This window comes from Micropterus dolomieu, linkage group LG17, assembly GCF_021292245.1.
Source record: "Micropterus dolomieu isolate WLL.071019.BEF.003 ecotype Adirondacks linkage group LG17, ASM2129224v1, whole genome shotgun sequence".
Classification (NCBI taxonomy): Eukaryota; Metazoa; Chordata; class Actinopteri; order Centrarchiformes; family Centrarchidae; genus Micropterus; species Micropterus dolomieu.
The window spans coordinates 32,702,049-32,716,729 of NC_060166.1; the positions used below are offsets into that span (position 1 = coordinate 32,702,049).

A 14,681-nucleotide genomic window follows, 5' to 3' on the forward strand; every position below is an offset into this window, starting at 1 on the left:
GAACTAACCCTAAACTGCCTGACTAAATATCACAAGAGTTAAGTGAGAAAATATGTTTATTGTAATTTGGGTGAACGGACACTTCAGCACCAGACTGGACTGTAGACTGAAACACTTTGATCAGTGAAAGGCGTTGCTATTGTCTCCTGCAATCTTTGTAGCCATATAAACTTATGACACCGTGTAGACCTGAGGTTGTGGTTTCCATTTCAAATACTTAACCAGTCTTGTATTGTGTTTCTTATTAAAACCATCTGGATAGCGGGTTCATTAGACCAGACTATTTTTTGTTTGTTTTTCTTGAAATATATTGTTCATTACTGTTTCTGCTTAATTCTAATAGCCACCCTACTGTGTTGTTTTTCTTTCTTTAAGTGCATTAGCCTGTATTTGTTATTTAACTACTGTGTGTTGTCACTTTCAACTGTGAGAAACTGTGGCAACTGCTGAGCAGACTGACACATCTCAACATTTTTAAAGCACATCGCTCGAGGCCACAAACTAATTTCTGAATAATTTCTGGTGAACATTTTAGCTGCTTTGAACTGACAGATACCTTGACATAAATCCTTGCACACAAAACAAATGTTCTCTTAAATTATTAATCCGTATAAAATTAACATTACATTACTCATATCTGTGCACAGATATCCTAGAGTTGTTGGTGAATAAAAATGACTACTAATTTATTTTTCAGCAAGTGTGGCTCTCAGTGAATACCATTAATTTCATTCTGAAAGTTAGTTCCTATCCACAGGTCCTGTTAACAGGGAGAAACGCAGGTTGTTAAATTAATGCAGCTGGGATAAAGATAAGTGTTTCTGTTTTTTTCCCTGATTATATCTAACAGGTGCAGTCTACAAATTTTGTTGTTAAATCAGCATAAAAACCCAACTGAATGTTGGCTGTGTGGCATCTTTATGCATCAAGACTTGAGCGTGATAAATTAACAGTGGATATACTTGAAGGAACATATAGATTATTAGTCATATGAGCTCATCATTTGCAGGGACCCACTGGAATGTTGTTGGAGTTCATCCAACCACAACATGCTTCACTTGTGGTTTGTGACATCTCAAGGATAAAACCGCCTGGGGCTGAATCAAGCAAGTTAACAACACACTGCCCGATTCATAAGAATTGCATTCATTCAGGGTGTGCTGGAGAGGGGAGAGAGAGGAAGAATGGTGGGCGGAGGGGAGAGGGACTGGCGTTAACAGGTCTGCTCTGCAGCAAGGGGCAGAAATTCCACGACGGACAATGAGCTTTCTTGTTCCCATGGGCTCCTTAATGAAGGGGTGTAGCTGCGTGGGTAGAGGGTGCAGGGCAGGGCTGAGGGAGAGTGGCGACTGATAGACGTGGGAGATGGAGAAGCAGCTCATTTAGAGACAACCCTGCCCTTATCTTTTACTCATCAGCACAGCCTGCATCTGTCAGCATCCCCTCTCCCTCCCCGGACCATTTCTCTTTTGTTTCCAGCTTCATTTCCTATCCATTGTTTGTTCCTTTTTCTTCCTAATGGCAGCAAAAGAATCATAGTGGACACTCGAATGAGCTACTGCTTAGAAATAAAATAAAAGATGAAAGGAAACTTGATGAGACTGCAGAGAATGGCCAGTTCTTCCCATCATTCTGGGCTGTGAGTCACTTTTTGTTTTGGACTCACATACTAAAACAAAATCAAATAAGTGCACATCTAAAACAATTGAAGGCAGAGAAACTCAGGCAGGCTATTCCTGGGAAAGAACTAAGTCAAGTCAACTGAACGAATGCCGCCAGCCACCATTGAGACTAAAAATAACAGCCGGAAGAGGCCGTGCCACGCCTCAGCAGCAGGCAGGTAAATCCGGGTGCCAGGAATATCCCGTATACTGGGGAGGAGAGATGCCAAGCGAACCAGGGCCTGAGGACTGGCAGCCGACTCCGGTACAAAACACAGGCAGACAGGCACCAGGCATGGAAAGCCTGCACCACAGTCATCATCAGTGAAGCACAGCCAGCCCTGTCATATGTCCACTGCAATCCTATCAACTCCAATCAGCCAGCACACCATGGAGATTATTTTAAAACCAATGGAGGATTTAAGCCTTTAGAAAATGGGTTTGGCAAATGCAGGCTGAAACCTGAGAAGAACTGTTTTATGAACGAGCTATGCAGAATTTTCACACATCAGGAGCAGCACATAGCGGCATTTGACGACATAATTACTGATTTTAACTCACCCCCTTCTATTACTATGATTAGGATTTCTAATATACCACTATCCGTGTTGTTCTTCACAGCAATATACACCAGACAACTTTGCGTGGTAGCGTCTCCAACTGGCACCACTGGCTCCAATTGCCCGTGCTCACCCTCTGTTCCCAGAAATCACGAAATGTAATGTCATTCAAATGGTTCAGATGCCCACTTTTACCAACCTTCCCAATTTGTGATTACTTAAAAGGGTCAAAATAATATATATTTTGTCACTTAGCCCCTAGTGGTTATCAGCCATACACATAGGTTTTGTTTCATATATTAAAGTATACCCTTGTGTCGTTCGATGAATACTGTTCTTTTTACTCTTGATAATCCACAGCTGTCGATGTTCGTTAACTGAGACTACTTCTTCGGTACAATGAAAAAAACAATCTGCTTTACCAGGGTTAAGTGAAACATGTTTTTTATGATTTGACTGATCTGACCCTTTATACCATGAATACCACCACTGAGGACAGAGGATCAACTTTTCTCTAGAAAGAGCATTTGCTGTTAATCAAAGACACAGTTTGTATTTTTAGATTTAGACCTTCCTGTGGCCATTAGCACCTGACATCAGAATTTCACCTGGTCAGATAAACTTCATCTGTGTGAACTCAAAATTAGAACGGAGCGGAAAGTATTCTGTTAGTAGCAGCAGAGCAATTTTAATATACAAAGATTAGTGTAAGAGGGCTGCTCACACTTAACAACTGCGTTTTAATTTAACTACTCCACTTCTCTAACAGATTGGGGCCAGTAGGTCAACAGTGCTCTCAAAAAAACAGTGCATTTGGCGTAAAGTGATGAGCTATCAAGTATTCACTGAAGCAAAGAGCAACAGTCTTAATCTGAACAGTGAAGGGAGTGTTCACCCCGTTCAGGGGTCACAGCAGTGGAACAGCCCATCACCGAACTACATCAAAGGCCTGCCAGAAATATCAATGGGTTTGGACTGAGGCCGGGAAATTCACTATGGCAATCATTATCTGGGCGCTGCACATGAAGGAGGGAAGGAAAGACACTGAACATAGGTTGTTGTTTACTCTTCCATATCTTCTCTTTATATTATTACAAAACTTTACACGGACAGTTGCTAATCTCCACTCATGAGTGGAACACAGACAATACAACAAAAAATAAACAGTATTTCTCATCCAAAAGGCATAAATAATATAAAAGACAAACTTCCTTTAAAACAGATACATTCATATGAAATAATATTTTACTACTACAAAAAATAAATAAGTCATCTAAAGAGTTTTTGATCTTTTATGAGAGTCTTTCCTCCAGTGGGATATAGTTTCTGTCTTTGAGCAATGTTTCCTTTGCTCTTTGTCTTTCTCTCCATCTGGCTTTGCTCTCAGTCTCTTGTAGTCTCTCTCTTTTCCCAAGTCATTCATCTCAGTTCAGTCCATCGAAGGTTTTGTGTCCTTGCCACCGTAACATGCAGTGTCTCTGACTATAGCATTGCTTAACCTCTTCCTTCCTGGTGTGTAGTGATATTTCCACCACTGTCTCTTGTCCAGGCTCTAAACCCTCCACACTGCAGGAGAATGCATTTGTGTGTGGGCTGCATTCAGACCTCCTGTGGGCTGGGCTGGATCAGCTCTCCTGCCAGGCTGCTGCTGGAGATCCACCCAGGCTTTTCGTCACAGTCAAAGTCTGGCAGGCCAAGACTCTCCCAGCACACCACAGGCCCCTCCATGTCCACGCACTCCAGCTCCCCCTCAGCTGCACAGAGACAGAGAAAGAAGAGTGTTTTGTTTATACTGCATATTAAAGAAGACAAGAACAGATTCTGGAGAGGCCCACAGTGTAATTTGTGGCTATGCTGCATAGTTTGTCTGCATACAACATCAGGATTGGTAATGATATAAAAACTTACTATTAAGGCATTAGGAGCAAGAACTGTATGAGTTCGTTTTGTGAGTTCGATGAACCATGAATGAGTGGAAGTAAATGTTTTCATTTAATCCCCAGAAATTTGTCTTTAACTTTAATGTCTTAAAGCCATAGTTTGACATCTTGAGATATATGCTTAATCACCTTCTTGCCAAGAGTTAGATGAAAAGATTGATACCACTCTGTATGGTAAATATCAAGCTATAGCCAGGAGGCGGTTAGCATAGCTTAGCACAGAGAAGCTTATACTTACTGAACAGATATGAGTGGTATCAATCTTTATCTGACTCTTGGCAAGAAAGCAAGTAAGCGTATTTCCTAAAATATCAAACTATTCATATAACTGTCTGAGCTTAAAATTACAATGAGCTTGTGGTTGATAACTAGTGTATTTATATAGGTTTGTGCAGAATCCATTAGTCAGTCTGTTTTTAATTTTGTTATTCTGCATTATTCATACACTACATTTATCATGAAATACTTCACCGGCCACAAGCCACCATTAAGAGGCACGACTACCATACAAACATTAGAAAGTAAATCATACTAAATAGTATCACAGTTGATTGTATGCAATGCTGAAGGGGATAAGGTCATGCCTGCCTAAAATTGATGTATTTATTTATAGTCTTATTCTATAACCTAATTCAACTAATTGGTGTTTTGATTAGAAGATTATCCAAACATTACCTGAAATTATAGATTTTCTGAAATAAATAGGAAATTCAAATGCATAACCAGGGCTGAAAAGAACATGACAAGTTGCAGGCATCTCTAGCAATTAAAACTCACTTTTATCAATTGATTCATGTTATGTGGTAGGATGCAGGTAGAATCTAATGCTTTTTCTACATCCACTGGTGCTGAATAACAAAGAAGTGAGAAAACACCAAAAGGACAGAAGAGCAAGAAAAAAAGTGGTGGAGGAGGAAAAAGACCCAGTACTTGGAAAGATTTTGTGGCCATTTTGTATAAAAATGTGTCTCACCAGTGTTGTCTGCTTGACAGTTTTCATTGTTCTCGACCAGACAGCAGGAATGCTGTGAGGGCGAGGACTCCTTGTGCTCATCTGGCTGGTACCCTGCATCGGCCCCCTGGTCACCAGAGAGCATCTGGTTGTTGGGGCCGTGGCACTGCGACGAAACCTGGCCCAGAGGCATCATCTCCAACCCGTCCTGCTGGCACGGCGCCACACGATGCATTAGAGGCAAAGTGCCACTGGAGTAAGTGCCATTGGTCTTGTTGTAACATCTGCTCAGAGACAGAGGGAGATGGAAAGAAAAGTGGGACACATTCGTTTATAAGGTGCCAGTGTGTTACTGAGTGCTCACCCACTGACAACTCTCAGCGGTGATTCACATACAGCTCTGGTTCTTCCTCTCCGCCAGACACAAAAAACCTTTGTGCTAATACTCCTAACAATGTGCAAAACAATGAGAGCTCTAACACAACTGAAACACTCTGGCACAGCTGCAAAATGAGTTTTTTAACAGTTAACTCTCAATGCCTCTAAATAACTGTGACACATTGTGGTTTTGCTCTCGGGTGAAGTTCCCAAATGCAGACAGTTTCACGCAGCGAACTTCACCATGCTTCTCTCTACTTGCGCTAGAATTGGATTGTGACCACGCCCCCTCTTTTCCCAGCAGCCAGAGGTAAATAAACACAGGGCTCATTAGGTCTGCTGCCTGGGTGCACACAGGGTAAACTGTGATGCTGGGGACCCTTAAGTACATAAACAGGACTAGCAGCAGGGGAAATGTATGTGTGTGTGTGTGTGCAAAGCTTTTGCACCTTATGAAATATGAGCAATGTGCATTTCTTTGTGATGTCCATAAGGCTCCTCTTTTTCAGATTTTTCCAATTTTCAACAAACAATGCAGATTGCTTTAGGAGTTTCACCCGGATTTTATGTTCCCACACACCTAGAAGTTGCTGTGCTTTCTGTTGCTGACACTAATCACTGCAGTTTAGAGTGAATGAGGTGTGCTTGTGACATACACAGCTCAGAAATATTTCCGGTAATAGAAATTGAAGTTGTGGATTATGCACCAGAATACATTTAAATAAGCCCTTAAAAAAGTACAAATCTTTAAACTATAGAATGTCTATGGGTTGTCTCACAAATTCTACTTTGACAGATCCAATTCTTGCCAGGATTTTCCTACAAATTTCCTATACCAATTAATTCCCAGATTTCTGTGAAAGCAAAATATAGTAAAAGATACACAAAGCAAAATTAGATTAAAAAGACTTCTTCCCTTACCTGTTATTGTTGCAGAGGTTTTGACAGCTCATACAATCTGACGAGTCTGTTTGGGGAAGAGCTGTGTACATGCCTCCACCCTGACAATACAAATAGAATACAGACACTGCATTTAGCCAAACCAAACTGTATTTGCACCTGCTGATGTAAAATGCCACACTTCATTTGATACTTGTATATCATGGATATTAATAAGGTGTCCAGTCTCTATGTTTGGAGTACTATGTGCAGCACTCACGTTATGGTGGTGGTGAGGGTGCGAGTGCGAGTGCTCGCAGTCCCGAGTGCTGTGGGGCAGTGTGCCATCGTGGCCGTGTGGGTGGCCAGGTGAGAACAGGCTGCTGGAACCATTGAGCAGTGCCAAGCCATTGGGTAGTTTGTGGTGGAGGTGATGACACCCTTGGGGTAACATAGGGCCACTGTGCCCGTAGCCCCCGTGGACGCCCCCATTAATGCGGTTGGAGCCAGGCAATGTAGTGTAGTCATGAACGTGGCCATTCATCTCTGCTGGCTGGTACAGGTAGCCGGGAGGGTCATACTCTACAGCAGAGAGACAGAGAGAGTGAGGAGGTTATGGAGGGACAGACAGATTAGGACAGAGGTAGAGACCAGTTTAAAAGTCTGATCTAGTCCAGTAAAAGGAACAATTCTTCACAAACATGTATTAATTATTAAGTGTATGAAGCAGTGAAATGTGGCACCGAAGCTTTCAGATTCTTCTTAGTCTTTTTTAATTGATCTTTATCAGATATATTTTAGTGTTTATTTCTTCATAATTTTGCAACTTTTCTTTTACCATGGCAATGTTCTTGTACAGCAGCTTGTGTTAACACAACATTAAACCCCCATTCACTGGGATTTTTTTGTACAATAAGAGACAGGATTTGTACAAAACTTTGTATTTGCCAAAACAAGTTCTCAAAATTTTTTTAACTTTGTTTCAGCGCTGAACCTCTGTTAACATATGGCCATCTGCATTAAAAAATATCAACTCTATTGTTCAATTCGCCCTGATGTTGGTGAAGTCCAGTGAATTATCACAGAGAAAGTAAGAACCTGTGACTCAATATTAGCCTTGGCCAACATCTTTAATCTACAAAACCCCAAATATTTACAGATCCAAAAGGTCTGGTTAAGAGTCCACAATGGCAAACATTTTTGCAAGCGCTGTGGGATCTATATATATTTGAACTATGAACACTTGGAATATGTTGCACAAGCTGTCTTGGGGCCAACTGTCTTTAAATATGAGAAACTAAAATGCAGTTAACTCTTTGTATATGTGCTGCAAGCTCATTTAAAATTAACTACAGAAAAACTCGGAGTGAACACAATAGATGCCATATGATACGTTTTTAAACACATTATCCAAAATCTCACAGTGTAGGCAACAACTATACTTTTTTATGCTAGCTCTGGATTTACTTTGTTTCCAAACTCACTGTGCATGTTGTTCTGCTGGCGATTCCTCCACAGACACATGGCGATAAAAGCCAGCAGAATAAGCACCATCACTCCCAAAACACAGCCGACAATGAGGTACAGCAGTCCTCCAGGTGGGCTGGGTGGCTCCTGTGGAAGGGGGCCAGGTGGGGTGATGGGGTACTGACTGGGTGACCCCGGGGACTGACGTGCTGCAGCAGAGAAGAAGGAGGGGGCATGAGGAACAGCTTTTTACCCGCCAGCAACAAAGAAAAATAACACAGTACCAAACTATAAAATGCAAACCATTGTTGTTGGTCTCATAAAACTCAGTACATTTATGTTGTGTAATTATGACGATCATACCAGTCATTAAAGTTACAGCCTTCGCAGAAACATGCCTGGACTTCTGATAAAGTGGAGGTTTGGTTGATGCATGAGTCACTTCTTGTGTGGCACAGTTGTGTGTTTTCTTACCTCTGGTCTCACAAATCATGACGTTGCTGTATTCACTCTCTCCCCCATCATTAAAGCACTGCATCTTAATATCATAGGAGGTCTCAGGCTGGAGATGTCCAATCATGTGCCAGTGTTTTACACCTGAGGAGGGTGGAGAGAGGGAGGAGGAAAAAAGGCGGACAAAGGTGAGAAATCACTTCCTGTATGAGCTGGTGTTGACTCGCATCGCTCCAAATCCTGTGTAAAATCACTATTTGTATTCCCTCCTTCTCCTTCTTCTCTTCATGTCTCACACTTACATGGAGGTCATGTTCTTTCATGCTCTCGCTCTCATTCACCCCCCTCTTTCTCTTTGCTTCAACACCCCCACCCTTCTCTCTTACTCCGTCAGTCCCACGAGGGCCCAGACAGTTGCTTTACTCTGGACAAGCTCCATATATGGCAGCTTCATGTTTGTCCTGGCCTGCCTCCAGTATTCACTCACACACATACACACACACACGCCACAGGCTCACTACCAAACACTATCACACACTACTACGTGCTCTGTAATCACAGATGAGACCACAATCTTTCACATGGAAATGCTACATTTCCAACAAACAAGGCTGAAATAAGTTGCTATTCTTGCTATGTTTTGTTTAACAAAGTGCACATGTCCTACAAGGTAGATTTGAACAGTTTTGAGGGGGCAATAAAAGAAAGTTGCTGCTAAAGCTAAATCTACTCTGTGTTCAATACAGAAGCAGAAGATTAATACACAAATAAACACCAGCCTGTGATCTATTACATATTTTGAACTGCATATTTGAAACAAGACACAAAGATTATATGAGGAACCACAGTATTTAGTAAGTGCCAATCAAAATGTGACCCTAGCAACGAGAGTCAAATTGCTGAGTTACTGAAAGTTGGCATCGAATGGTTTGTCAGATTATTAGTTTTGTCTTATTTAGGGAAGATCTTACATGGCTAATTTTGTTAAGACGTTTAATTTATACATAAATCAAAAATGGGAGTCATGTTTATATTCCTCAAAGACTGGTATCCAAAAAACGATTATGTTGGCACTAACATTTTCAAAAGATAAAATAAGCACATATTTCGTGATATGCAGGTAAAAAAAAAAACTACCAGACTTCATTTAAACAATTGTCAAGTCATGTGCTTTAGTATGCTTCAGTCCTGGTAAAAAGGTCTATGTCTTGTGTCTGCCATAGTGTCTTTTATGATGCTGGGCTGTTAAAGTGAAACTTAAAAGTAGCTTTGACACGTTGTCTAGGTACATATTACTGTATTTTCAAAAGTATTTCTATTATTTAAATATGAAGTGGAAGCAGGTCATAACTATACATTGAAATACAGTCATTGAATTGCTATGGAAACAGTTATATGTAACCTAGATATCTAAAAACACTTTTTGACTGAATTATGCCCAATAGAGATTTATTCATCATCTTTTGACCTTCAAATCCATGACATTGTGGAGTTTATGGAAAATTAGATGTTTTCGATGTTAAAGAGTTGGGCGGAGTGAAAGGACGTCCCTCCTTCCCTTCCTGTACCAGGCTCCACTGAGCAACCTGAGCCCCTCTCCTCTGACTGGGCTCATATTTCTGGCAACCATTTATTAAAAACAGATTTCAGAAAGCCCTACTGCCCAGGAACAGCACTCCCTATAAATCAAACAGCAGAAATGCCCCTCTTCACTACACCCCACTCTTGACACCGGGTATCCATTACCCTCGCAACTCCCACTTCATCTGCAGAGCATGAGTTTCACATCCGGGACGGGGCTGTCAACAAACAATCTACACCAGCTACACCCAGTCTGCAGTGGAAACACAGACACACAAACATTAAAACCAGCATTTCCACTTACCTTCGACTACATCCCTTTTGTAGTCGCTGTCATTGTCACTGTCTGTGGGACGGTAGTATATGTAGAAGCCTTGGATTGGAGTGTTGTTGTTACTCGAGGGACTATACTGGATGGGGATGGAAAAAAGACTACGTTAGACTACAGCAATCTGGTGGGCAATTATTATACAAAGGAAAGGGAAATTTTCCAGCAACTAATGGCAAGGATTGTTATCAGCAGATGTACAGGATTGCAAGCAAGATTGTGATTGCACTGTCTGTCTGAAGTTCAGGAAATTATGGGACTGTCTGAGGTTAAGTAAATGTGGAGAACAATCAATGTCCATCTGTAGCCCAAGGAGGAGGAGCTTTGAACAATGCAGAATCAAAACGTAGACGGACAGGGCCTCTTAATCTCTGTAGCTCTAATCAGCACAGCTGCTCAATTAAAGCTAGGACTGAGTCTCAAGAACCACAAGCAGCTCAAACGCAGATGAGCCAGCTGGAAAAGACACATCGCTCAAGTTATTCTGTGACCGGCTGGTCTTATGTTGTGGCCAACAGTAAACGTATGTTTATTTAAGTACTGTCCTTAATACTACCATTTTGAGGTACTTTATGCTAGTTTATACTTCTTCTCCAGAGATGTATACTTGGCATTCAAAACTTGGGGACATGAGGCTTAAATTCAATTAAGGAAGAGATCTAAAAACGTATTTCTCCACCTGTCTTATGGATGTTGTATGTCAGTGGTGTACTCACAGTCCAGCGCAGCATGATCTGTGTGTCACTGATGGCGTCTGTGGATGAGATGTGAGGTCCAACCACAGGACGGTCTGCGATCTGCAGGCTGGCTTGTGGCACCTGGTACAGCTTCGAGGGAATGCTGTGAGGACTCTCGCCGTACATGTTTATGGCTACAACGCGAAACTTGCAGGTGGAACCTGAGAAAGAAATACAATGATAGGGGCAATGTTACAGTACAGCGGTGCTGAGCAGAAATATTGTCTTTATTAAATGAAATGATGTTGATACCTCTTTATTACTGTCTCATTATATTCTATTAGAGGTTTATTCAGTAGGTTATCTACTTACATACAAATATTGTAATACAGTAATAACCGAGCTGCAAAAAATACATTATCATTGCATCCCAAAAGAATGATTTCATGCTTTAAACACTACTAAATAATCTTAAATAGTCAAATATCAGCTGCCTGGATAAGTCACTCTTGTGTGCGGCAGTGAAACAGGTAACATTAACATACATCATCATAACATCAAAATCTAGCAAAAATAAAATTAAATAAAATAAAGATCAGAAAGATAAGGAAACTAGTCATAAAACATGTGTTTTTCCCAATTTTTCTTAGTAGGGGGAGGATCAAGAAACCCTTATCTGGGCAGAGGAATCACGTCGTGCTTCAGTGGACTGTAGAGAAACGTTTACTGTGTATAAAGTGTACTATGTGAAAGCTCACCAGGCTCCAGATTGCGAACTTCCACAGATAGCTTGAGAGGCGAGATATTATCCGCAGCCACAACCCACTCTGCGCTTCGGCCGCGTCTGTACTCGACACGGAAAGCTGTGATTGGAGAACCGCCATTGGCTCTCGGGATCCAGGTGACATACACTGAACTTTCAGTCGCCATGGAGATTGTGGGGCGATCAGGGGCCTCGGGAACTGGGACAGAAACAAATAAGGAATAACCTATGAGTCGCAAACTTCTGTGAATCCAATTAAAAACACACAGAGAGAACTGGCAACCGTCATCACTGCATCCCAACTCATATAAAGATGGAACAAGTTCACAGAGAAAAAAAAAAATAGAAAAGAACACACATCACAGTGAAGCGGCATGCCGTGGAGTAATGTGTACTTACTGCCTGGGCTCTTAGCCACAAAGTTAGAGAGGGCAGGAGACAGTGAGAGAGAGAGAAAAGAGGGTTATTGAAAAGACCAGTGAGTTTGAGCAACGCAGGCCTGCTTGTAATGCGAGTAAAACATGCACACACACATATACACACACTCAGACCTAACACTAAAGCCGTGTGCAATCTCACAGCTTTCTGCTTACAGCATCTTTCACCCAAAGAGTCATTACAGGGTGTCAACTATCGTTTCACTGTTTGTACTCCAAGACAGATGGAAACACCACATCTAAACATTACGCTCTGAAATCTATTCAACACAGTCCGGTCATGAACTCTACAATAATTATCCGACAGAAATTCCCATAACTTCCTCAGAAAAACACCCCACAATCATTCTTTGCACACTGCTACAGCAGCAAAACAGGACTTTTGCAGGCAGTCGATTGTGTCTACACCTACCTCTGTCGTGTATGACGACACCAAAGTGTGTGTTGGGGGTTTTGTCCTCTGGAGCTTTGGGGGGCACAGAGATGACGGGAGGCTTGGACGGATTCTTGTTGGAGGTGGTGCTCTTCTCTGAGAGAGGAAAAAGAAAATCTGGGAATAAGAAAAACAAGGCCCAACAGGTCTTCAGGGCTATCAGTTCCACCAAAAGCACATGGAACAACTCCGGATGTTGGCTCTGTAATCTAAGTTTTCCTCCTGATTTCCGGAGCTGTTCTGGTTTTATCAGGGTGGGTTTCAGGTTTCCACTTGATAACTCTGCAGTTACACTTAGCTGTGTTGTTACTTGGAGTGTGTCTCCTATTTAGCACTTTTTAAGTAAAGATAAAGAAACACATTTTTGTAGTTTATATATTTCTAAACAGTGCCGTAGCTATCACTAAAGATACTGAGGTCATGTCCTTGTTATGGCTTCTGGGTATTTGAGGTTTTTATTTATATACATTTCATGGCTCTCTTAAAGGCTGATTCTGACTTTTTTTTTATGGTAGACAAAAAACCACCACCAGAATTGTATTTCTGTCAGTGTGGACAAGGTTTTGAAACAAGCATCATGCAGGAGGATTCATTTTACAGAAAATATAACTGAACAGTTAAAATAATTTTTACAATTAGGACAACAACAAAAATCACAGACCTTGTTGAGGATAAGTCAAATATTTTTTAAGGAGGTGGTTTTGTTCTGGTGAGTTGGAGCTGCATGTGGACATAAAAGACTGGTTGGCATTTCTTTGTAAAAGAACCACCCTTGGGATACAATCATATGTGTGGGTTTTGGCAGTATTTTACATATTTCTGACCAGGGAACATTTTGTCAACATTTTGGTATAGCATTATTGTTTGTTTTTGGAACATTTGCGGTTGTTCTTTTTTGATTTGTCTCAAAAACACACCAAAATATGTTTATTCACTATGATTATGATCCTGATCATTATGATTGTACGTGGGGTTATAAGTGGCCAATGTGGTCGAAGTAGTCATTTAAAAGGAATAATCCACCCTCAGATACAGAATGTGGCAGTATATAATTAATGTTCAATCATCTAGTAATTATTCAGTAAGGAAGTGTCATCATTTTTTTGTTTTGGTGTCATCACTTATCCTCAGCCTGTATCATCTGCTTCTACTTCAGTTATTAATCCTCCTCAGTCCACACAAAAACTAATTTCATTCTCTAGGTGCTTGAGCCAAAAGTCAGCTTGGTTGAAAACTTTACTATGCTTTCCCTTTTATAAATCAGAAGCATAATGTGATTACATAGGTTTGCTCTGAAGGTTTAAAAAAAAGCTACAGCACCCCTGCTCTCATGAGACTGCTATCGATAGAGAAAGAGGTGCATGTTCCTGCCTCTTCTCCAGTAAATTTCTCCCTGAATTTCTGTAAACAGCCAGATGCTCTTTAACGCAAAAGGGGCTGACATCCAAACCTCAAAATACCGTTGACGTTTCAGGCTGCTGAAAATGTATCGGAAAAGGGTGTAAAGTGGTGTCTTCCAGTGGTCAGTTATACCCAGGCATACGAAAAGAAACACTGAACAGCCTAATACACAGGAATTGAATATAAACTGGTAATAACAGCTGCAGAAGCTTCGACTGACCCTTGCCGGTGCGGAAGGTGAGCATGGCTGCCTGGCCCTCGCCAGCTGAATTTCGAGCCACCATCAGCACCTCATAGAGACTGGAGGACTCCAGCTCTGACAGCCGCAGGGTCTTCTCACTGCCAGGGACACGAACTGTATGCCAACTCCCAACCACCGTTCCCATTTCATCAACCTGACACACACAGACGGCCACACACACAGACAAACACAAACACATGACTAAAAATGACAGAGAGAAAAACAAAATCATCGTCTGTCTAGAATCCTCTGTAGTTCAGTCTCTTTCCGAGCCTGACTAACGACAGGGAACGGCCTCAGAAACAATCCCTGTGAGATTTATGTCACAATTTCCAGCTCCAGTAAAACCTGCTGCCAACAAAGTCTTAACTAGTATCGCTGCAGTTTTATAGTCAGAGTGAGCTTATTACTGAAGCAAACACAGGAAAATGACCAACCTTTCAGTCATTTGAGGTCCTGGCTCTACCTTCTTTATTTAATGTACACATTACATTCACCCATTGTCACACTCCTAAGGAAAGGTCATGTGT

The 14,681-nt window shown here is 41.4% G+C and overlaps 1 protein-coding gene across 2 annotated transcripts in view; it reads right to left on the reverse strand.

Annotated features, from left to right (window-relative positions):
* Nucleotides 1-3,276: 3,276 nt before the first annotated feature.
* The window catches only part of cdon (cell adhesion associated, oncogene regulated), a 30,925-nt gene continuing 19,520 nt past the window's right edge, over nucleotides 3,277-14,681 (reverse strand). For both annotated transcript variants that reach the window (XM_046073699.1, XM_046073698.1), the window contains exons 9-19: nucleotides 14,131-14,305; nucleotides 12,489-12,605; nucleotides 11,635-11,838; nucleotides 10,916-11,097; nucleotides 10,176-10,281; nucleotides 8,312-8,434; nucleotides 7,855-8,046; nucleotides 6,651-6,952; nucleotides 6,413-6,492; nucleotides 5,135-5,397; nucleotides 3,277-3,975 (exon numbers count right to left, since the gene is read on the reverse strand). In XM_046073699.1, coding sequence (XP_045929655.1) covers nucleotides 3,821-3,975; nucleotides 5,135-5,397; nucleotides 6,413-6,492; nucleotides 6,651-6,952; nucleotides 7,855-8,046; nucleotides 8,312-8,434; nucleotides 10,176-10,281; nucleotides 10,916-11,097; nucleotides 11,635-11,838; nucleotides 12,489-12,605; nucleotides 14,131-14,305 — 1,899 coding nt within the window. In that variant the 3' untranslated portion in view covers nucleotides 3,277-3,820. The remainder of the gene's footprint in view (nucleotides 3,976-5,134; nucleotides 5,398-6,412; nucleotides 6,493-6,650; nucleotides 6,953-7,854; nucleotides 8,047-8,311; nucleotides 8,435-10,175; nucleotides 10,282-10,915; nucleotides 11,098-11,634; nucleotides 11,839-12,488; nucleotides 12,606-14,130; nucleotides 14,306-14,681) is intronic.